Here is a 21,372-nt window from a genome sequence, read left to right as displayed (position 1 = left end):
TGGCTTATAGGCTTAGAGGGTCAGTCTGTCATCATCAAGGCAGAAGCATGGCAGCATCCAGGCAGGCATGGTACAGGCAGCACTAAGAGTTCTACATCTTCATCTGAAGGCTGTTAGCAGAATGCTGACTTCCAGGCAGCTAGGGTGAGGGTCTTAAGCCTACGCCCACAGCGACACACCTACTCCAACAGGGTCACACCTCCTAATAGTGCCACTCCCTGAGCCAAGCTTGTACAAACCATCAAAGTGACTAACTTGACTTCTTAGGGTACACACTGTGACCCCAAGTTCAGTTAACACCTCCAGGCATTATCCATTGTCTTTAGGTAACACTAGGAACCGCTCTTACTCAGCCTTGACACTTCAGGTCCCCATACCCCAAACACCAGCAAATCATCGGCTCCAGTCACACAATTGAACCATTTCTCTCTAACCCAGCGGTATTAACCTGCACCAAGCCCCATCATCTCGTCTGGATTACAGTACCCACCCACCCCAAAGGGGCTCATTCGGTAGCTCTGTCTGTCTTACTCCCTATGTAGACCAGACTGGCCTAGAACTCAGAACTGGAGTGCCACTATCACTCCAGTGCGGGGATTACAGAAAAGACCACTAGACTGGCCTACACTAGCTTCTTAACTATTTCTGCCTTAGCTGCCTCTCAGTTTATTCTCTGCACTGCAGTCAAAGGGGTCCTTCTGTATGGCACTACCTTAAACCAGACATTTCCACCTTCAAGAAAACCAAGTTGTATAAGTGGCCTCCAGGCCCTTGGACTTGGCTTGGCATAACTGATCTTCTGTCAACAAGGATCCTTAGTTGAGACCTCAGCTCAAAAGTCATTTGATAGATGGGGGATGCCTTCTGAGAACACTCGATGTCATTCCATTTCTTGGTCCTTTTTTTTTTTTTTTTTCCAGAGCTGGGGACCGAACCCAGGGCCTTGCGCTTCCTAGGCAAGCGCTCTCTACCACTGAGCTAAATCCCCAACCCCATCATTCCATTTCTTTAAGTTGTCTCTAGCCCCTTTCCTGTCTGGTTTTGTTTTTGTTTTGCGTTTGTTTTTTGTTTGTTTGTTTTGAGACAGGGTTTCTTTGTGTAGCCCTGGCTGTTCTGGAACTCACTCTGTAGATCAGGCTGGCCTTTAACTCGAGATCCGCCTGTTTCTGCCTCCTGAGTACTGCGATTAAAGCAAGCATCGGCTTCCCTTCAGTGTGTGGTGGTTGTTGTTGTTGTTGTTGATATTGTTGTTGTTGTTGTTGATGTTGTTGATGTTGGGTGTGCTAGGTATTGAATCCGGGGCTTCAGTCATGGTCAGCAAGCACTTTCCCACAGCCTCTACACCATTTTCTTTTCCATGTTAGCGAAAGTTTAACATAGAGACTGGAGAGATGACTCAGGTTAAGAGCACTGACTGCTCTTCCAGAGGTCCTGAGTTCAATTCCCAGCAACTACATGGTGGCTCACAACCATCTGTAATGGGATCTGATGCCCTCTTCTGGTGTGTCTGAAGACAGCGACAGTATATTCACATACATAAAATAAATAAATCTTTAAAAAAAAGAGTCTGACATAAACATTTGTCATCTGTCTCCTCTCCGTCTCTAGAGAATAGAGCTCTGAGCAAAGGAATGTGTTGGTTCCCCAGTGCCCTAGCAACTATCGAAATGCATGGATTTCTGTGACTTTCTCTATGGCCCAAATGACAAATGAACAGCTTCTCAAGGGCTTTCAATAAGCTAAGCAACACTCAGAACCGGAGACAAGACTCAGTCTTCAGGCTTCCATTCTCCGCGTCTATAGAAATGAGCCTAGAGGTCTCAAGGAATACAGCAGTTTCACAATTTTATAAAGCAAGTATGACCAAGCTTGTGTGGCTTGGCAGTGTGCAGGGATGGCAAGCAAAGAAAGTAATCTAGGAGTTGGGTGGTACCCGTGGCCTAGCCCAGCCTGCCTTCCCCGGATTGGGTTTGCAAATCCTCACCTAGAAAACGCACCGTTTCTGCAGTCGCGGACCCGTGTGAGTCACCCATTTTAATGATGGCTAAGGTTCAAAGCGCCCACCTCAGAAAGGACTCTGGGAAGGTGTGGCCTCCGTATGAGGCATCAACTATGGCCAGTGGGAAATGTGACAACACTCTGTACGGAAAAATGGCACCTTAACATGAACTGCGGGAAACACTGGATGTCTTTTAGCCTAGCTGGGTTGTTGCCCGCTTTAGAGAGCGACACGATGCATCCAACATGGCTGCGGCGCCAGCGCGGCAAAAAGCAACGGGAAGGAAATGGCGCCGGGGCGTGTGGCTAGCTTGGGGCACAAAGGGCGCTGGGGCGAGGGGCCGAGGCCAACCAAGAGGGTCTCAAGACTTTCAGGGTTCTACGGCCCACAGACCCCGAAGCCTGACCAAAGCAACATGGAAAGCGACCATTGTGTCTGCACAAGGCTGGCATCAAGGGTCGTTTGAGCTCGGAATGCCGGGATAAGTCGATTCTCTAAACAGAATGCGCTACGAAGACTGCGCATCCTCGCAATAGTGGGCTGGCCAACGACGCAAACAATGTTACGTCGTGCCGACGGCTCGCCCCACCCCCACCCAACGTTCTAGAGCTGGCGGCGCGAGAACGCTACGCCGGTTGCGCACACTGCCTTATTTAGGTGGACCAACAAGAGCACTCATCTCCGTCACCGGCGTAAAGCCATTCCTAGAATGTCTGTAGCATCGCGCGCAGCCCTCCAGGCGCTGTTTACGTAGCGTCTCGGCTGTGCGTAGCGTTAAGTTGGAGCAGTCTCAGCGGCCGCCGCCATTTTGTGCAGTTGCTGGGAAGGGAAGGAGACGCCTAAACCGTGGCACCGCCCGGTTTGAGCGTGACCAGACCTCCCAACTGTACTAACAACCCCGATTCTCTGAGTTTTGCTCCCGTCTCCGACGAGAGAGGCGGCGACGGTGGCGTCTGCGACGGGAGACAGCGCGTCGGAGCGAGACAGCGCCGCGCCTGCCGCCGCCCCAACAGCGGAGGCGCCGCCGCCATCGGTCATCACTAGACCAGAGCAGCAAGCCCTCCCGAGCTCGGTCATCCGTGCCCCACTCCCAGATCTTTATCCGTTTGGGACCATGCGCGGAGGCGGCTTTGGGGATCGGGATCGTGACCGGGACCGTGGAGGGTAAGGGGGAGGTGCAGGCGGGGGGCGGGGTGGCCCGCAGAGCCTGAGGCTCGGGACGTACAATGGCGGCAGTGCGCGGGCCTCAGGCTCTGGCGGGCGCCTTTGCGGACCGCGGTCCTGGCTCGGAAGTGGCAGGCCAGCCTGGTCTCCTCTCTTGGCCCGCTCGCTGGTCATTTGATACCTGCAAGCTGGCCCTCGCGTCTTATGGGGAGAACAGTTTTCATCTAGGAAAAGCTGCCTTGAATGGTTTCCTTTCCGCTATGTTAGCCATCCCTTTTAGAGAAGGACTAGAGTCGGAAAGACCTTTTTGAATCTAAACTAGGTTTTACTACCCTTGTGTCTTATTTTGGTTAACTGGAAGCAGTTTGGAATAGGAAGTGCTGGAGTTGATTTCTAAAAGATCGAAATTGGGAGAGCCAAGAGGCAGGTGACTTTTTAAATTGCCTTTTAAAGATCCAGTTGATTTTGAAGCCTAAGCTAAGAAGTTTTGTTTTTATTTTTTTTTCTTTTTTTTCGGAGCTGGGGACCGAACCCAGGGCCTTGCGCTTGCTAGGCAAGCGCTCTACCACTGAGCTAAATCCTCAACCCCCTTTATATGTTTTTTTAATTAGTTAACGTACGAAGCTTTTGGTGGTGTGTTGCCTGAGAAATCCTTGAATATATGCCCTGGAATCAATACATCCAAAAGCTTATGCCAGCTTTATTTCTGACACCTAGAGAGTGGAAACACTTCGCGTCTAGATAAACTCTGGGTGCTTTTTGTTTGGATACGATGAAAACTTGGCTAGTTGTGGTGGCAAATCGACTCAGGAGGCAAAGACAAAACAGATTCAAAGCCAGCCTGATCTGTGTAGTGAGTCCCAGGACTACACAGGGAGCCCCTACCTCGAAGGAAAAAAAGTCTTTGAAAGTAACCAAGCTGTTGAAACCAAAAGAACCCCTTGGGGTGACACATACCAGTAATCCCTGCATTTGAGGCTGAGTCAGGAGCTTGGAGTTAAAAGCTAGCCTGGGCTACACAGATCTTGTCTCAAAACAAGGGAATGGTTAACAGTTCAAAGTGAGGGGCAGTGGTAGAAAAAGGAAATTCGGTTAGAAAACGCCTTGTAAAAGAATCTTAATTGTAGAAGCTTTATTTTCTGCTGGATCATTAAGATGCAAGCAGTTTTGGATTCTAGCAAGCACAGTGGACATACATAGGAACCACATTACACTCGTTTGAGTTAGGCTTAAAACCTCTTAATGATTGGGTCTTGGCTATTGCATGATTGAAAAAGAACTGACTTTCTTGGAAACGTTTTAGAATTCTGTTTGTTACTTCATTTGCAAGTGGAGTGAGGCAGTCAAATGAGAAGCCCTTGACACTGTAATATTGAGCTGAAAAGCCTGAGACCTTAAGGTCTGGTGGGTGTACTCAGTTGTGTATTTTTCTTTCTAGTTGTGTTGTTTTAGCAGTGGTATTAAGTCACCCAAATTCTGCCTACTGAATGTAGATACCCAATGAATTCCAGAAACGTTTCTGGCCATAAATCATTGCAGGGTGGGTTTGTCTCAGTGCTGTGTAGCTTAGTCTGCCCTGGTTGACCTGGAATGTGTCTTCACTGTGCCAGTGTCCAGAGTTCAGAAACAGATGTAGGCCACCACACCAGGCTCTAACAGAAGAGAATATTATTGTCTTGTGGGGTTCCTGCTACCTCTCCCAGTATTACCAGTCTTGACATTCTTTAAAGTAGCTACTATTGAATTTTCTCCAATGCTCTAGTGGTTTACAAGGAATCAGGAGTGAGGTCCTGCAGGGCATGGTGGAAAGAGAGGCCTAGGCCTCCAGCACAGCCAAGGCTATGATAGAGTCTCAGAGAAACAAAACTAAAAAGGAAATGAGTTTTTTTTAAGGCCCTGTACTACATAGATTAAGACAAATAAAGAGGTTATAATAGGACAAATTAGAGGTTATGTTATATTGTTCTGGGAAAAGTAGTTTCTGATTTCTTACATCTTAGCTTTGGCAAGTGGCCATATCTGTATTGTTTAGCTTATCTGTGGTAAACGGTATCTAAAGACAAGACAATTTAAATTTGTTTGAAGGGGTTTTGTTTTGACTCCAGGTCTCTTTGTAGACCAGAACTGGCCTTGAGCTCTGACCTTGTCACCAGCTTTCAAGGGCTAGGATTACACATGTTCAATTCAATACAATCATTAACAAAACAAACACCTGTAACCTACATGTTGGTGAGGTTTTTGGTTTGTTTTCCTCTGTAACTAAATATTAGTTGACCCTGGTGTGGTGGCTCTCACTTACAATCCCAGTGTTTAGGAGGCTGAGGCAGGAGGATTGCTGTGAGTTTGAGGGGGGAAGTATAGGATGAGTGAGGGTCTGCCTCAAAACAGGAATAGTAGTACTATTTGGGAAGAAAAGAAAAGATATAACGTAAAATCTATAAAATAAAGGATGAAAGATTACAAGTGTATTCTGGTTCTTTAGAGTAAACTAAACACTGGACCTAGTGTCCCAACTAGTTTGCCTTTATAGATTAGCAGAGAAGTTCTGGCCCCAGCATCAGTGGGGAAATTGGCCAAGAAGCTGTTGTAAATTTGAAGGACTTACGTGAAGACTGTTTTTCTCCCTGTCCACAGTTTAAACTGCTCTTGCAGTTTAAAAGAGTACCAGTTCCCTACAAGAGCAGAGACCATTCGTTTTTATTCTGTCTAGAATCTCTGGTGCCATTTAAAAACTACACTTAGTATCAAGTTGGTATAAGTAATTTTGTCAGTGTTTGTGGGTGGAAAACTGAATCAGTGCAAGAAGTCTGAGATGGGTACTAATGAATCTACATTTTCTGGTGTCTCTAGGTTTGGAGCAAGAGGTGGTAGTGGGCTTCCCCCGAAGAAGTTTGGTAATCCTGGGGAGCGGTTACGAAAAAAGAAGTGGGATTTGAGTGAACTCCCCAAGTTTGAGAAGAATTTTTATGTCGAACATCCAGAAGTAGCAAGACTGACTCCGGTAAGAAAAGGGGGGCATGAGTGAATGTTTAAATAGAGGTTAATAATCCAAGTGTTTATATCTGATTTTATATTATGTCATCTTTAATTTGTTTTTGTGTGTGGGTATTTTATTTGTTTTCTGAGACAGGATTTCTCTGTGTAGTCCTTTGATATCCTGGAACTCAGCCTGTAGACCAGGCTGGCCTCAAGCTCAGAGATCCACCTGGCTCTGCTTCCCAAGTGAGGTTAAAGGCATGTGCCCCATCAAGTTTCTTTTAATGTTTTTAAGTAGGTTGTTGTTGTTTAGACAGGATTTTGATTTGTGACCCCAGTAAATCTGGAACTTGCTATGTAGCCCAGGCTGGCCTCAGACTCAGATCCACCTGCATCTGCCTTCCAAGTGATACAAGGACTAAAGAATTATGTCACCATGCCTTGCCTTTGTGTTTTAGTTTTTATGTGATAAAATCATTCTATTTGTAGAATGGTCTCACTATGTAGTTCCAGGCTAGTCTTTAACTTGCTGTCCTGTTACTGTATCTCCTGGACTGCCAGGGTTCTAGGCATGGGAAACCACAGCCTGTGATCTTTTTTTCTTGGTCAAACTCTGAGCTTTGTCCATGAAGACAGGTAATCAACCACTGAGCTGATATTCTTTAATGGTGCTACGCTCAAACCTAGCACCATATGCATGTGACTTTAGTCCTCATACTCGGAAGGCAGATGCAGCTGGATCTCTGAGTCTGAGGCCAGCCTGGGCTACATAGCAAGTTCCAGGTTTACTGGAGTTGCAAATCAAAAGCTACCATTAAGCTACATACTTGTAAAATTAGTTTAACATTGTATATTTGTGTGCTTTTAACCTCCTAATGGTGTGTTCTACCCAGAAGATAGCTTATCCAGAAAAAATTATATAATGGAAAGAGAGTTTGGGCCCCAAGTTGTGTTTGTTGTAGACTGTCTCACTGTGTAACCCTGGCTGGTCTGGAACTTGTTTTGTAGATCAAGTTAGGTGTGAGCTTGAGTTGCTGTACAGAGAAGACAAAGCACCACTGGCCTGGCTAGGGACTACTCTTGAGGGTTTTCTCCTCCTAGTCATGTGCGTCACAGACTTGGATTCATGTAAAAAGCCTTAGCATATGTCATTGTGATAAGTTTCTAAATTGGGGCTGGGGATTTAGCTCAGTGGTAGAGCGCTTACCTAGGAAGTGCAAGGCCCTGGGTTTGGTCCCCAGCTCCGAAAAAAAAAAGAACAAAAAAAAAAAAGTTTCTAAATTGAGAGCTTTTATTATTGTCTTCATTTTTCTTCCCCACAGTATGAGGTTGATGAGCTACGTCGAAAGAAGGAGATTACAGTGAGAGGGGGAGATGTTTGTCCAAAACCGGTCTTTGCCTTCCATCATGCAAACTTTCCGCGTAAGTGGTTTTTAATCCTGCATTACAGAGGGTACTTAAAGGTTTTGAAAGTTTCAGGATTTTGTCTAGAAGATAAGTAGAAACCTTTTATATAGAAAAGATAGTGGCCAGGTGGTGGTAGCAGTGCACACCTTAGATCCCCAGCACTCGGGAGGCAGAGGCAGGCAGGTTTCTGAGTTCCAGGACAGCTAGGGCTACACAGAGTCTCAAAATAAAAGAAGGAAAAGAGTAATTTAGATGGGGCCAATCAGGTGGGTGAGAGAGTGTGGACTGTGTCTTAGTCAGGGTTTCTATTCCTGCACAAACATCATGACCAAGAAGCAAATTGGGGAGGAAAGGGTTTTTATTCAGCTTACATTTCCATTTGCTGTTCATCACCAAAGGAAGTCAGGATGGGAACTCAGGCAGGGCAGGAAGCAGGAGCTGATGCAGAGGCCACGCAGGGATGTTACTTACTGGCTTTTGCTCAGCTTGCTTTCTTATAGAACTCAGGACTACAAATCAGGGAGGGCACCACCCACAATGGGCTGGGTCCTCCCCCATTGATCACTAATTGAGAAAATACCTTACAGCTGGGTCTCATGAAGGCATTTCCACAACTGAGGCTCCTTTCTCTGTAATAACTCCAGCTTGTGTCAAATTGACACACAAAATCAGCCGGTACAGACTGCCTGGGTTCAAATTTGGAAACCAAATAAACATGAAAGGAGGACACAGATCCACGCTGGCACACACCCAAAATAAAATTTTAAAAGTTTTTATTTTTTAAGATAAAGCTTCACTATAGATCAGGCTGGCCTGGAGCTCAAAGATCTACCTGCCTCTGCATCCCGAGTGCTGGGATTAAAGTCATGTGCCAACGCACCTGGCTTTGAATAGTAATTTTCTGTGTTTCTATTTTTTTAGAACAGAGATTAGTTACTACTATTGATAAACATATTGTGCAAATTTTTGTGTTTTGAAAGATTATTTGTATGGAGTGAGGTTCCTGGGGAGTCCAGAAGAAGGCACCAGAATGTCTAAAGTTGGAATTACAGGCACTTGTTAGTCTTACCTGGATCCTAGAAACCAAACTTGGGTTCTCTGCAAGAACAGCAAGCACCCTTAACAGCTGAATCGTCTCCTCAGCCTCTGCTTTGTTTTTGGTGCTGAAACTTCCACTAGTGTTCTGCCCGTGTTTTATAATGGAGCAGAACGTCGCTTCTGCGATATTGTAGGGACTTTGGGAACAGTAAATGAGCCATGAGCTGCTGCCATTGGGTGTGTTAGGATAGTGTTGGGTAATGTTGGGCTGGCCAGAGATTGGATTTAAAGTTTTTGGAGAATAATAAAAGTCAGTCCTACCATCGGTAACTGCTACTTTTTAAGGACTTGATATGCATCCTTAGTTTTATTAGTAAAGGTGGTAATGTGTTTCCTTTCTTACAGAATATGTAATGGATGTGCTGATGGATCAGCACTTTACAGAACCAACTCCCATTCAGTGCCAGGGATTTCCTTTGGCTCTTAGCGGCAGGGATATGGTTGGCATTGCACAGACTGGCTCTGGAAAGACATTGGCGGTAGGTACTGAGTTTCTGACATTGTGGTAATTTACTTTGTTATCCTAGTTGGCTTATGTTTTCTCAGTAGTTCTTGGGGTTTTTTTTGTTTGGTTGGTTGGTTTTCCCAAGACAGGATTTCTCTGTGTAGTTCTGGCTACCGCTTTATACCGCTTTATGATTTGAGCTCTGTCCCCTTCCAAGTGCTGGGATTAAAGGTGTGCCACCATGCCTGCCTCACATTTTCTCAGTTCTTAAACTCATAAAGTACTGTGTTCAAGCAGGGCATACTTTTAATCCTAACACTAGGAGGCAGAGGCGCGTGAATGGATCTCTAAGGCCAGCTTGGTTTATTTAGTGAGTTTCAGGATAGCTAGAGAGAGCTCCGTAGTGAAACACTGTCTCCAAAGGAAGCAACAAACACTTTCAGTGACATACTAACATGCACTGGAGTGGTAATTGTTGTCTTCCCATTTCCCATTAGGGTATTATTAATGACTGGTTTAACTTACACCTGTTAGGCTCATGGCCTAGGTTTGTATGACATTGTTAACTCTCATTCCTCCCCAGTATTTGCTGCCTGCGATTGTTCATATAAACCACCAGCCATACTTGGAAAGAGGAGATGGCCCAATTGTAAGTGTGTTACCATTTGTAATTTTTCAGGATAAATATTTTGAATGATGATCGAATTTTAGGCACTGTGCCCAATTTAATTCTTTTTTTTTTTTTTTTTTTTTTTATGAGTTATCTCTCTGGCCCCTGCCCTTAATCAGTTCTCAACCCTTTTCTCGGTATATAGAGGTGGTACTGACTTGTCTTGGAATTAAATGACTTGCCCAAAGTTGTACAGCAGTAAAATAGGATTTGAGGCATTCTTCCTCTTTTCTGTTTGTGATCTTCTTTATGCCCTTGTGTGTGCTAGATAGTAATCCCACCACTGAGCTCCACCCTCCCCGAACTGAACCTAGTCTTTGAACCAGTTTTGCAGCAAATCAGCAAATTTAAGTGCAGTTCTTTGTTTTGGGTTTGTTTTTTGGTACTGGGGGTTGAGTTTGGGGCCTGACGCATGTATTCAACCACTGGGCTATTTGTCCCTCAAGCACAATTCTAAATTACTCATTTTTATTAGGTTTACTTACTTTTCTGAAGGGAGTGGGTGTTTATTTTGTAGAAGCTGGGATAACTTGTAAGGGTCAGTTCTTTCCACATGTGGGTCTCAAGATCAGGTTGCCAAACTTAGGGGATAAGAAGTTTGAAAGGCCAGAGAGTCTACAAGACCCTGCTTTTTCCTTTTTTTTAAAAGTAGATTATAAAGGTGTAAATCAATCTTAAGTGGATCATTTATGCCTCAATAGTTAAGTGGGGAAGAGCTGGTGTCCTTTCCATTTCTGAATAGTAAATATTTTCTCATAAGTCAGTGTGCCCCATGGCTTAATATTAAAAGATAAGGGAAAAATTAGACAACCTTTTGATTCTTGGGGTGGTTGGGATTTTCAAGTTTTGTTGAAGTTGGAGTGGCTGTCTCAGTGTCATTTGCTTCCCTCCCCTTTGTTTCAGTGTCTGGTGCTGGCTCCTACCAGAGAGCTTGCCCAGCAGGTGCAGCAGGTGGCCGATGACTATGGGAAATGCTCTCGGTTGAAGAGTACGTGCATTTATGGAGGTGCTCCTAAAGGCCCCCAGATTCGAGACTTGGAAAGAGGTAAAAACAAAAATGTTCATGCTTGCCAATGTCTATACATGAAGATGAGCATTGGGTTCTTGTGAGGAAATTCAGTATTTTCAATAGTGTATAAATTCTTGGGATTGGGCATCTATTAGATATTTTGTTGGGGGAAATGTGTGACTAGAGACTACTGTTTGTGACACTCTCCTTACCTTGTGTTCTTTGGATACTGTGAGTTTAGCAAGTGCTGTAACATTGAATGCAGCACCCAGGGCTGGGCTGCCTAGTTTCTGTGCTGAGGTTTGGGTGTTTATAAGAGAGAAAGGGTTCTTCATGGACTAGAGTTTCTGTTGTTATTGCTTTATAGGTGTTGAGATTTGCATAGCCACTCCTGGGCGCCTAATAGATTTCCTGGAGTCAGGAAAGACAAACCTTCGCCGATGTACTTACCTTGTGTTGGATGAGGCTGACCGGATGCTTGATATGGGCTTTGAGCCCCAGATCCGTAAAATTGTTGATCAAATCAGGGTTTGTAAACCTGATCACTATATTTATACCTCTTTGTCCCTTAATATAGTTCCTTAACCTAAAGGAAAGCTTTCATTTCTTGATAGCCTGACCGGCAGACACTAATGTGGAGTGCAACCTGGCCAAAGGAAGTAAGGCAGCTTGCAGAGGATTTCCTGCGTGACTACACTCAGATCAACGTGGGCAATCTGGAGCTGAGTGCCAACCACAACATCCTACAGATCGTGGATGTCTGTATGGAGAGTGAAAAAGATCACAAGTATGGAAAGAGACTTCATAGCATTTGATAATTATAATGCAGTATACTAATTAATACTGTTTGGTTATATTTGAGACAGGGCCACACTATCTATCCTATGATTGTCCTCAAACTCATGATCTCCCTTCCTCAGCCTCTCAAGTGTGAGGTTTATAATTGTATTATGAGAACTGAGAAAGCCAGGACTGATTATTTATTCATGTATTTATTTTGAAGGTTGAAAACATTGTGTCATACACTGCAGCGTTGTCTTTGCTGGTCTTTGATCCTTGCGCTTATATCGGGCTTTTTTAATGCCAGCAGTGTTTCTTAGGTGGACTTCAGATTAACCTCTTATCACCTCTACTTCTCATTTCTGAGAAATGAGTAATAGCAAGTATATGAGATCTGCTTTGAGTCTAGTGTGAATTAAGTTGTATTGATTTACTTGAGACAGGGTCTCTTTATCCTTGGCAGGCCTGGAGCTCATGGCATAACAGAAGGTAGCTTTGAACCTTCTGCCTCCCCCATGTGAGATCTTAGTTCGTGCCACAGACCTTGGTTTATGTGTTGCTGGAGATTGCACTTATGCCATCATGCATGCTAGACAAACACTGTGACCACAACCTTAATTAGTTTTTGTTGTTTGTTTTCCTGCACTTTGCCTATAAAAGGAATACAAGAATTCAGATCCCATAGGGCTGGAATTAGAGGTGGTTTGTAAGCCACTTTGTGGGTACCCAGAGTTCCACAGGCAGGCAGGTTCAAGGACAGCCAGGGCTACACAGAAAAACCCTGACTTGAAAAACAAGTTTGAGGTCCTTTTCCCCCTTCCTTTTTGGAATAAAAGATTGTTGTTGTGTGCCTAAGGTTGATCATGAACTCTCCATTCTGCTGCAGCCTTCCAAGGGACCCTGGGATGTAGACATAGGCCCTCACACACTCTTTGTGGCTGGGGAGTGACTATCACCTGTGTGCTATTGTGAAGGGAGGTCTTTCCTGGGTGGTGACTGTGCTGTTGGTCGTCATTTCAGATTGATCCAGCTAATGGAAGAGATCATGGCAGAAAAGGAAAATAAGACTATAATATTTGTGGAGACAAAGAGGCGCTGTGATGACCTCACTCGAAGGATGCGCAGAGATGGGTGAGTGCAGCACCTAGACAGCTTTATGCCAGTGGTTCTCAACCTATGTATAGGTTGTGATCCCTAGGTGTGGAGGAGGTTGAAAGACCCTTTCACAGAGGTTGCACATCCTGCATATCAGATACTCACATTACCGTTCATAACAGTAACAAAATTACAGTTAATGATGTAACAGTGAAAGAATTGTGTGGTTGGGGTCAACACAACATGTGGAACTGTATTACAGGGTGGCAAGTTAGGAAGGTTGAGAACCACTGCTATGCTCAGGCAGTTTCCTTCCAAATGACTGTTTTGTGGGTGTATGTATTTAATCCTGATGGATAATTGTGTGCATGTGTAATGAGCCATCTTCTATTTTGTTGCTTAAAGAACTTGATCAAAATTTGTACTAATAATTTTTTTTGTGAAGATCTCTAATATATAATAAATATTCTTCTGATAGTTGGCCAGCTATGTGTATCCATGGAGACAAGAGTCAACCAGAAAGAGATTGGGTACTTAATGGTAAGAATAAAACTTGAGCTTGGTAACACCCCCTACCCCCCCACCCCCCACCCCCCACCCCGAGCTGGGGACCGAACCCAGGGCCTTGGCGCTTGCTAGGCAAGCACTCTACCACTGAGCTAAATCCCCAACCCTTTTTTTTTTTTTTTTTTTTTTTTTTTGAGATAGGATTTCACTGTGTAGATCAGGCGGCCTTGAACTCATAGAAATCCACCTGCCTCCGCCTCACAAATGCTATCTGGGGGGGAAAGTGTGTGCTACTGTACCTAGCATACCCTCCCCCAACCAATTTATAAAGGATCAGATAATAGATTGTTTCTACAAAAACAAGTGGTCATAGACAGTACTGTAGACACGACCTAGCTGCATCTCCAACAACAATTTTATTTGCAAAAATAAGTACTATACTAGATTTTTATTTGTAGACCAAATTTCATACCCAACCTTGTTCTAGTTTATTGAATCCTGGGTATTCTCAGTTTATCCCCAGGGTTCTTTAACTTCATGATATAAATAAAAGTCTTTTCCTAAGAGCCCACACTGCTCTTTGAGGCCCCATCACCTGTGTTGGTGGCTTACAGCCACCTGTAATTCTACCTCCAGGGGCTTCTATGCCTCTGGGCTCTGGGCACTTACGAGCACAGACACACACAAACACAAAGTTTTGGTTGTTGTTGAGAGAGTCTTACTATGTACCCTTGACTGTCCTGGAACTCGCTCAGTAGACCAGGCCAGCCTTGAACTCAGACCTGCCTGCCTCTGCATCCTGAGTGCTGGGATAAAGGTGTGCACCACCACTGCCAGATACACAATTTTTTTTAAATGCTTAATTTCCTTTTTTTTTTTTTTTAAATGGGTGTGGTGTAAGACATCTCAAGATACAGAGCCCATGTTATGGTTATGAGGGGCGTGTGTCTTGGGTGGGTGGGGAGATAATGTTTCTTCAGTCCATGTCATTTACACATGTGCTTCAGCCTCAATTCCCTAACTTGGCGCCTTTTCTTTCTTCCAGAGTTCCGGTCTGGAAAGGCCCCTATCCTCATTGCCACAGATGTAGCCTCCCGTGGGCTAGGTTTGTATAGATAGGCGTCTCTATTGCTGCCTTGTATATCTTTTGGTTTAAAAAAATTTTTTTTGTGATGTCAGATTTATAATTGTATGTACATGAGTTTAGACAAAAGAGGGTATAAGTGCAATTTTTTCCTTCGCTGCAATTTTCTTTTAACCTTCATGGGGGTTTTATTATTATTTTGGGTTTTCTGTGGTTCCCACCCCCTTTATTTTCAAAGTTCCATCTGGCTCCTGACAAAGTCTTTGGTCTGTAGTAGTAGCAAGGCTTAGGCATGACTATTAAATTAGAGTTCTCTGGCTGGATAGAAGGAGCCTAATTAGGCCTATCAAAAGCTGGGTCTTTAGTTTTCCCTTATACTAGTCTGTTTGCTGTAGATACAAAGAAGCCACTTCCATGAACATTTACTCAGGGGTTTGCTCTCTGTATAATGCCATTCTGTTAAATCTGCTTTGCCCAGTATCGTTGCAGTAGTGTGGTTGGAATTATCCCTCCCTTTACCCATCATTTGGCCATAGACATGGTGTCTGGTTTAAGAACTTGATCTGAATATATTCTTCTAGAGCTTTCCATTCCTGCTCTAAAATACATGCAAATAGCCTTGGATACTTGGCCTCCTGTGAACTGAACATGTCTGACCCAGAATGTTTACATTTATAAGGATTGTTTTAGCGGAGTGTGGTAATACACGCCTTTGATCCCCACACTTGGGAGACACAGGCAAGTGGTTTCTATAGTTTGAGGCAGACCTGGTGGCCATAGTGAGTTAGTTGTAGACCAACCAGTGCTACGTTGTAAGACTGTCTCCAGAGAAAGATTTCTTAGAGCTAGGCATGTTAATATATGCTTGAAGGCAACCTAGGTAATACAACATGGTCTTGTTTAAAGAGCCTGGGGTCATTTCTATTGGGGGAAACCATTATTGATGTGTTTAATTTCCTGTTGAGTAAGGTGAGAAGTACCAAGTTTCCCTGTGCAGTTTAACATAGACATGATAAGTGTTGACTTCAGCAGTGATGGAGTCTTTTCATAATTCAACTTAACTCCTCCTTCAGAGGTAGTGACCTGCAGCCATGGTGGGAAGTTGTCTCTTCCTTCTGAGGTCGTCTCTGGGTCTGTGCCCTTAGAACTGGGGCCTGGGAAAGGAGGCAGAAGCCTGAAAGCAATTTACACAAAGGCTTTCAGTAATGGTGGTTTTTAAAACAGGCTTGCTATGTGCTGGTAGCTTCTTTGTGCATCTTGCCTAGACAATTAAAAATTTGTTCTGTCCTTTTGCATATTTTAAACAAAATCAATTGGCTACCGTTAGAACAACTTAGACTCTTCATCCCACCCCCCCTCATTCAAGTGAGGGAGAGGGAAGGTGCCCGAGTCTGTTTCTTGTTACTCAACATCAGTGCTTGTTCTGGGCCCCTGTGTTTGCTGCCTTGTAAAAATCAAAAGGAGGGAGAAAACCCACCACAAATGGCAGAATTCTGACCAAGGTCCTACAAGATCCTGGAAAGTGAAGGCTTCTACGTCATAGACAGGGGTGCTATTTTCAGCTGAGTCACCAGGCCTTTTTTCACTTGTGTGGAGCGATGGTCTCTTAAATGATCCCTTCAGGTAAGTTCTTTAACTCCCATAGTTAATAATAGTCATCTTCGGGTGACCACTTGTTCCCTTTCCACTGGGATATTTTTTATTTTGCTTTTTTTTCTTTTTTTCTTTTTCCTTTTTTTGTTTAAACTACACACTGTTGAACTAAAAGTATTGAATTTATTTCATTTTGTTTTTTAACAGAAGCTTTGATATCAACTGCAGATCACTCAGTACATGGCTGAGGCAAATCTCCATTGGCCCGAAGCCACTCTAGATGAGCCTGCTGGCTAGTCCTAGTCTCTCCCAATTAGTGAGTGCAGTTTCAGGCCACGGCATAGGGCTTTCCAAACCACACGTTCTCCCAGGCCAGTGGCCAAAACATGTAACTTTCCATTTCTTACCCTGCTACAGCTTCGTCTATAAAGACAGCAGTGCAACAGTAACCTCAGGGCAGCCTGGGCTGGAGAAACCTGATTCTAGGCTTGCTCTTAGGTGGCCTTCAGTCCGCTGTGCACACACAGGACACCCTTCTAGCATGAAGAACTTTTGCACCGTGTCCACCCCTTATCAAGCCCCTCCAGAAGTCCTCCCAGCTGTTAGCATCTGAAGCCCGGTGCTTGCTGCTGGGGAAGCACGCTTCTGTGCATCCAGTGCAGTAACTCAGCGTGCTCTGTTTCCTTCCCACGGTCACTCAGTGGGAGTGACTAAGGAGCATTATTCAAGCTCTGAAGAAGTGCTCATGGAGTTTACCCCGCCCTACCCCGCCCCACCCTGCCCTTTCATCCTTGCCCTGTTATGTTTTTTTCTTTGTGGCATCAACGACCCAAGCCGGAGACTCAAGCTGCCCCCTGTGATAAGTGCCTTCTCGTCTTTCTGGTGTGATTCAGGACTTTAGGGGTCAGTAAAGACTGAGGAGCCTTTATTGTAATAAGAAACAGACATAATGTCCCTACTTCACATGCCCCTAACAACAGCTGATTTTTTTTTAATCATCTTCCCCTTTCCCCTGAAATTAATCCAGTCTGGGCAATAGATGCAGTCTGACCCTTTGGATGTAACTTTTTTTTTTTTTTTAATTTTTCTACAATCACCCCAATTACCTTGGGGAGGCGTTGGAGGACCTGAAATTTTTACCTGAACCCAGGTTCTCCGGCGCTTGGCAACCAAATGGGGCTACAGAGAAGCATCTAAGCCAGTTCACAGAGCGAGCGTGTGTGGGGACTTCTCACTGCCACGGACCCTTGATGCATGCTCCCCGCGCTCCAGTGGTCCCGTGTCAGAAGGCGGAGTTTTCGAAAGGAGGCCGCCAAATATAAAAGGCAAAGAGACGGGATCGGCTGCAGCGGTTTCCCAAAGGAGGAGGGAGTGTGCATCGGTCTGGTAACAAACAGAGAATGTTTTTTAATTATTTCTATCACAGAAATCTGTGTTTTATCTAGGATATTTTCGGAATATTCTTTGTAAAATGCAGATTTTTTTCCACCAAAAATTAGGATTCTGTTATTAAATTTGCTTGTTAAGTAGGTTTAAAAAAACTACATTTAGCTGAAAGCATTACACTAACATTTGCATACTTTTAAGTTTTAGGGGGTTACTCAGCCATGTATAGAATATTAAATGTGTGTCTCAAGGTTTCATGGTTTTCCCCACATTGTTTGGCTATTGAATCTTCAGGTCACATAGACAATCTGATTGTTGATACAAGTACTAAGTTTGCAATAACCTTGAGTTGAGTGGAAAAAAACCTCATTTGAGAAGCTGGGCTTGGCAGTAGTGAGATCTTAGTGTAATGTGTTCTTGTGATTGAGAAGGGAAAGGTGATCTGGGTGTTCACATGAAGCAAAATAGGTGTGTATTTTGGTTTGGTTTGCTTTTTAAATACAAGAGCAAGAAAGAACCTAACTGTTGAGTCTGAGGATGTAGTGAGTAGATGGAGTACCTTTCCATGTTGCTCTGTGACTGGTCTGAAGGTAAGTTGGTTGTATTGTTGGTAGACTGTGCCAGGCTTCTCCCAACAGAGTAGAAGTGATTTGGCCCTGCACTTTAATGGTGGTAATTGAGATCGTCTACATTCCAGCTTTGAAGGGGGTGGCACTAGAATGTGTCAGTCTGAATTCTGGTCTTAGTGTAGCTCCTGTCAGCATACCATTTAACAGAAAAGGCAGGAGTTTTGGGGTACTGAACAGAGCTCCCATAGGATCATAGCAAACAAGATGGCAGTGCTGTGTGTCCTGCACGGCACTGATCCTTCTTTACTCTGTTGGGATGAGTCTTCTTTTGTACCTACTCAGGGTGGTCACTAACTTCATCCTCTCTCCTCTTGCTGTCATCTGCATTCGCGCCCTCCACTTGGCATGTCTTTACCTTCTCTTTCTCTGCCACATCAACCTGCACAATGTCTCCTCATTGACGTGGAAGACGTGGAGGATGTGAAGTTTGTCATCAACTACGATTATCCAAACAGCTCAGAGGATTATGTTCACCGTATTGGCCGAACGGCCCGCAGCACCAACAAGGGCACTGCCTATACTTTCTTTACCCCGGGCAACCTGAAGCAGGCTAGAGAGCTGATCAAAGTATTGGAAGAGGCCAATCAGGCCATCAATCCAAAGTTGATGCAGCTTGTGGACCACAGAGGTGGCGGCGGAGGAGGGGGTAAGGGTAAGTCCTGGAATTTTCCAGGTACTGCCAAGGACTTGTAACACCTAATTGTGCCATGTTTTCAGCTGGTTTTTTTCTGTTGGTGAGTTTTTAGTTTTCCTTTTTGTTTGTTTTGTTTGGAATGGGAGAGAACTCTGTGGCTTTTATGCAGCCTCATTTTAAGTGGAAGAGCAAGTTCTGTCTTCATGCTACTGTTACAGCCCAATATTTTTGTAGTTGGGAATTTAAGACCCATTATTTACTTAAATTTTGGATCACATGGTGCATGTTCACAATTAAACTAATAGTACATGCCTGTGAATCTTTTGGTTTTGGTTTTGTTCTTTAAAACAGGGTTACTTGGGCTGCAGAGATGGCTCAGCGGTTAAGAGCACTGACTGCTCTTCCAGAGGTCCTGAGTTCAAATCCCAGCAACCACATGGTGGCTCACAACCATCTGTAATGAGATCTGATGCCCTCTTCTGGTGTGTCTGAAGACAGCTTCAGTGTACTCATATGCATAAAATAAATAAATCTTTAAAAAAAAAAAAAGAAACAGGGTTACTTTGTGTAGCCCTGGCTGTTCTGGAACTCACTTTTTAGACCACACTGTTCTCAAACTGATAGATTCACCTGCCACTGCCTCCCACTGCTGGCAAGGGCACCACTGTCCATCCAAGCCTGGGTTTGTTTCTTTTGTTTTATGTATGAGTCTGCATTTACACCTGCATGCCAGAAGAGGGCATCAGATCCCATTACAGATGGTTGTGAGCCACCTTGTAGTTGCTGGGAATTGAACTCAGGACCTCTGGAAGAACAGTCATTGCTCTTAACCACTGAGCCATCTCTCCAGTCCTGAGACTATGTTTCTTAACACATGGAGGTAAGGCTAGTATGTTGTCTTTTTGGGACAGCTTGAGCTTCATAGCTAACCTGGTCTCTTAAAATTTAACATATATAGCTAAATTGTTGTTTCTTCTTGATACCTTTGGAGAATTTGTTAATTTTGCCTCATTTCATAGCACAATATTAACTGAGGCATGTGATCTTCAGCTGTGAGGTACGCTCGGGTCTACGTTCCTGGCTCCCCGGTTTGGTATGTTAAGGTTGTTTTTGTTATCCTCAAAAAGACTCTAAAAGGCACCAAGTTGAGTGAAATACTAAAGAGACTAGCATTTGAGAGGAAGAAGATGAGTATTTCACAGTATTTCAGTTTGTTTGAATCACATACTTGGCATTTTCTTCCCACCAGGAGGCCGCTCACGATACCGGACTACTTCTTCAGCCAACAATCCCAACCTGATGTATCAGGATGAGTGTGACCGGAGGCTTCGAGGGGTCAAGGATGGTGGTCGGAGAGATTCTACAAGCTACAGGGATCGCAGTGAAACCGATAGAGCCAGTTATGCTAATGGCAGTGGCTATGGAAGCCCGAATTCTGCCTTTGGGGCGCAAGCAGGCCAATACACCTATGCTCAAGGCACCTATGGGGCAGCTGCTTATGGCACCAGTGGCTACACAGCCCAGGAGTATGCTGCTGGCACTTACGGGGCTAGCAGCACCACCTCAACCGGAAGGAGCTCCCAGAGCTCTAGCCAGCAGTTTAGTGGAATAGGCCGATCTGGGCAGCAGCCACAGCCACTAATGTCACAGCAGTTTGCACAGCCTCCAGGAGCTACCAATATGATAGGCTACATGGGGCAGACTGCTTACCAGTACCCTCCCCCACCCCCTCCCCCTCCGCCATCTCGTAAATGAAACTGCTTGGCGGGAGTGACTCGTGCAGATGAATTACATCTAAAGGAACACTGTCTTTTACCCTTCTAGACCTTTGCGTTTTTTTAGTTTTTCTTTTCCCTACCATTATGGTTTATCTTTTTTTAATGCAGATAGTTAAAAGTTCACTGCCAGGTTTCTTCTGCCCACCCAAAAGATCCAGTCTATAATAACAGATTTTGTAAGAAAATATATATATACATAACTGACTGGAAAAGATTAATTTCTTTCCCCCAACTTAATGCATGTTGAGGATGTGGAGCTGTTTTTCACCGTAAAGGTATTAGGCTTTTGTTGGAGCCTGTTTATCTCTGGAGGGTGGGTAGGGAAGGACTGACTGCTCGGCAGGAGGTGCTGTCTGCTCTTTAGACTGCTCTCCTTATCTGGAGGGGCCAGAGGGTTTCCATGCACACTGCCCATGGTGGGTTTTGAGTTACTGATGTTAGGCTACTCAGGCCTGATGAATTTTTAAGACTGCTTTTTTCAGTCATTTGGCTGATGGCTTCTTAATGTGCATTCAACAGTTAAAAGTTTCCTAATTGGTTTTGTTGTCCCACCCCCTTTTCCTGCAGTTATTAAATATTAACCAGGTTAGTGTTGAGTTAGAAATTATATTTCTGAGTTCAAGTGTTGTCTTTTTTAAGTTTAAAAAACTATAAAGCATTGTTTCTACTAGGTAGACTGGCATTTGGGTAGGGCCTGCCTGGTTTGTTTTTTTTTCCCCCAGTATAACCAGGGGCCATCTGAAAGTTGTTCTCTAGCCAGATAAGCCACTATGAGCGGTAAGCATCAGTGCTAACGCAGAAGCTTCCTGAGCAGCATTTAAAAAGCACCTTTAGAAATGATGGACTGCAAGTGGGCAGATGTTCCTCTTAAACTCAGTATTCTTAGAATAAGAGTGACTTCATGGCTGCACTGCCCACTTGGCCTGAGCAGGACTGCTGAAGAGCTAGCCTCCTCACAGCCTGTTCTCTGAGGTGCTTTGTAGCAGCTGGAGGCACTTGTCCTGGGCTTCCCTTTGCTCCCAGTGTCTCACAGGTAGGTAGTACCCATGGAGGACTGAAGCCCAGGCTCACCTTACTCTCTGGAGTGTGAAGGTTTGGGTGAGCTTGTCTCATCCCAT

General features: G+C 44.5%; 1 protein-coding gene across 2 annotated transcripts; it reads left to right on the top strand.

Annotated features, from left to right (window-relative positions):
- The first annotated feature begins 2,635 nt into the window (after positions 1 to 2,635).
- Ddx17 (DEAD-box helicase 17) lies at positions 2,636 to 20,861 on the top strand. Of its 2 annotated transcripts, NM_001372136.1 has the most exons (13): positions 2,636 to 3,163; positions 6,014 to 6,164; positions 7,462 to 7,561; positions 8,990 to 9,123; positions 9,673 to 9,738; positions 10,663 to 10,804; positions 11,136 to 11,296; positions 11,383 to 11,555; positions 12,569 to 12,679; positions 13,122 to 13,183; positions 14,196 to 14,255; positions 18,252 to 18,494; positions 19,726 to 20,861. In NM_001372136.1, exons 1-13 carry the CDS (start codon positions 3,114 to 3,116, stop codon positions 20,229 to 20,231), a joined length of 1,959 nt encoding a protein of 652 aa, NP_001359065.1. In that variant the 5' UTR covers positions 2,636 to 3,113; the 3' UTR covers positions 20,232 to 20,861. The 2 variants fall into 2 exon arrangements, with proteins under 2 accessions (NP_001359065.1, NP_001015018.1); NM_001015018.2 differs by lacking the exons at positions 2,636 to 3,163; positions 6,014 to 6,164; positions 7,462 to 7,561; ... (6 more) ...; positions 13,122 to 13,183; positions 14,196 to 14,255 and having other exon boundaries at positions 17,310 to 18,488.
- The last annotated feature ends 511 nt before the right edge of the window (positions 20,862 to 21,372 follow it).

This window comes from Rattus norvegicus, chromosome 7, assembly GCF_036323735.1.
Source record: "Rattus norvegicus strain BN/NHsdMcwi chromosome 7, GRCr8, whole genome shotgun sequence".
NCBI lineage: Eukaryota > Metazoa > Chordata > Mammalia > Rodentia > Muridae > Rattus > Rattus norvegicus.
This window is presented reverse-complemented; position numbering and strand designations above follow the sequence as displayed.

Coding starts and splice junctions, on each gene's coding strand:
- Ddx17 (NM_001372136.1), top strand. CDS start 3,114: ATGCGCGGAGGCGGCTTTGGGGATCGGGATCGTGACCGGGACCGTGGA. Junction 3,164..6,013: donor CGTGACCGGGACCGTGGAGG/GTAAGGGGGAGG, acceptor TGGTGTCTCTAG/GTTTGGAGCAAGAGGTGGTA. Junction 18,495..19,725: donor CGGCGGAGGAGGGGGTAAGG/GTAAGTCCTGGA, acceptor TCTTCCCACCAG/GAGGCCGCTCACGATACCGG.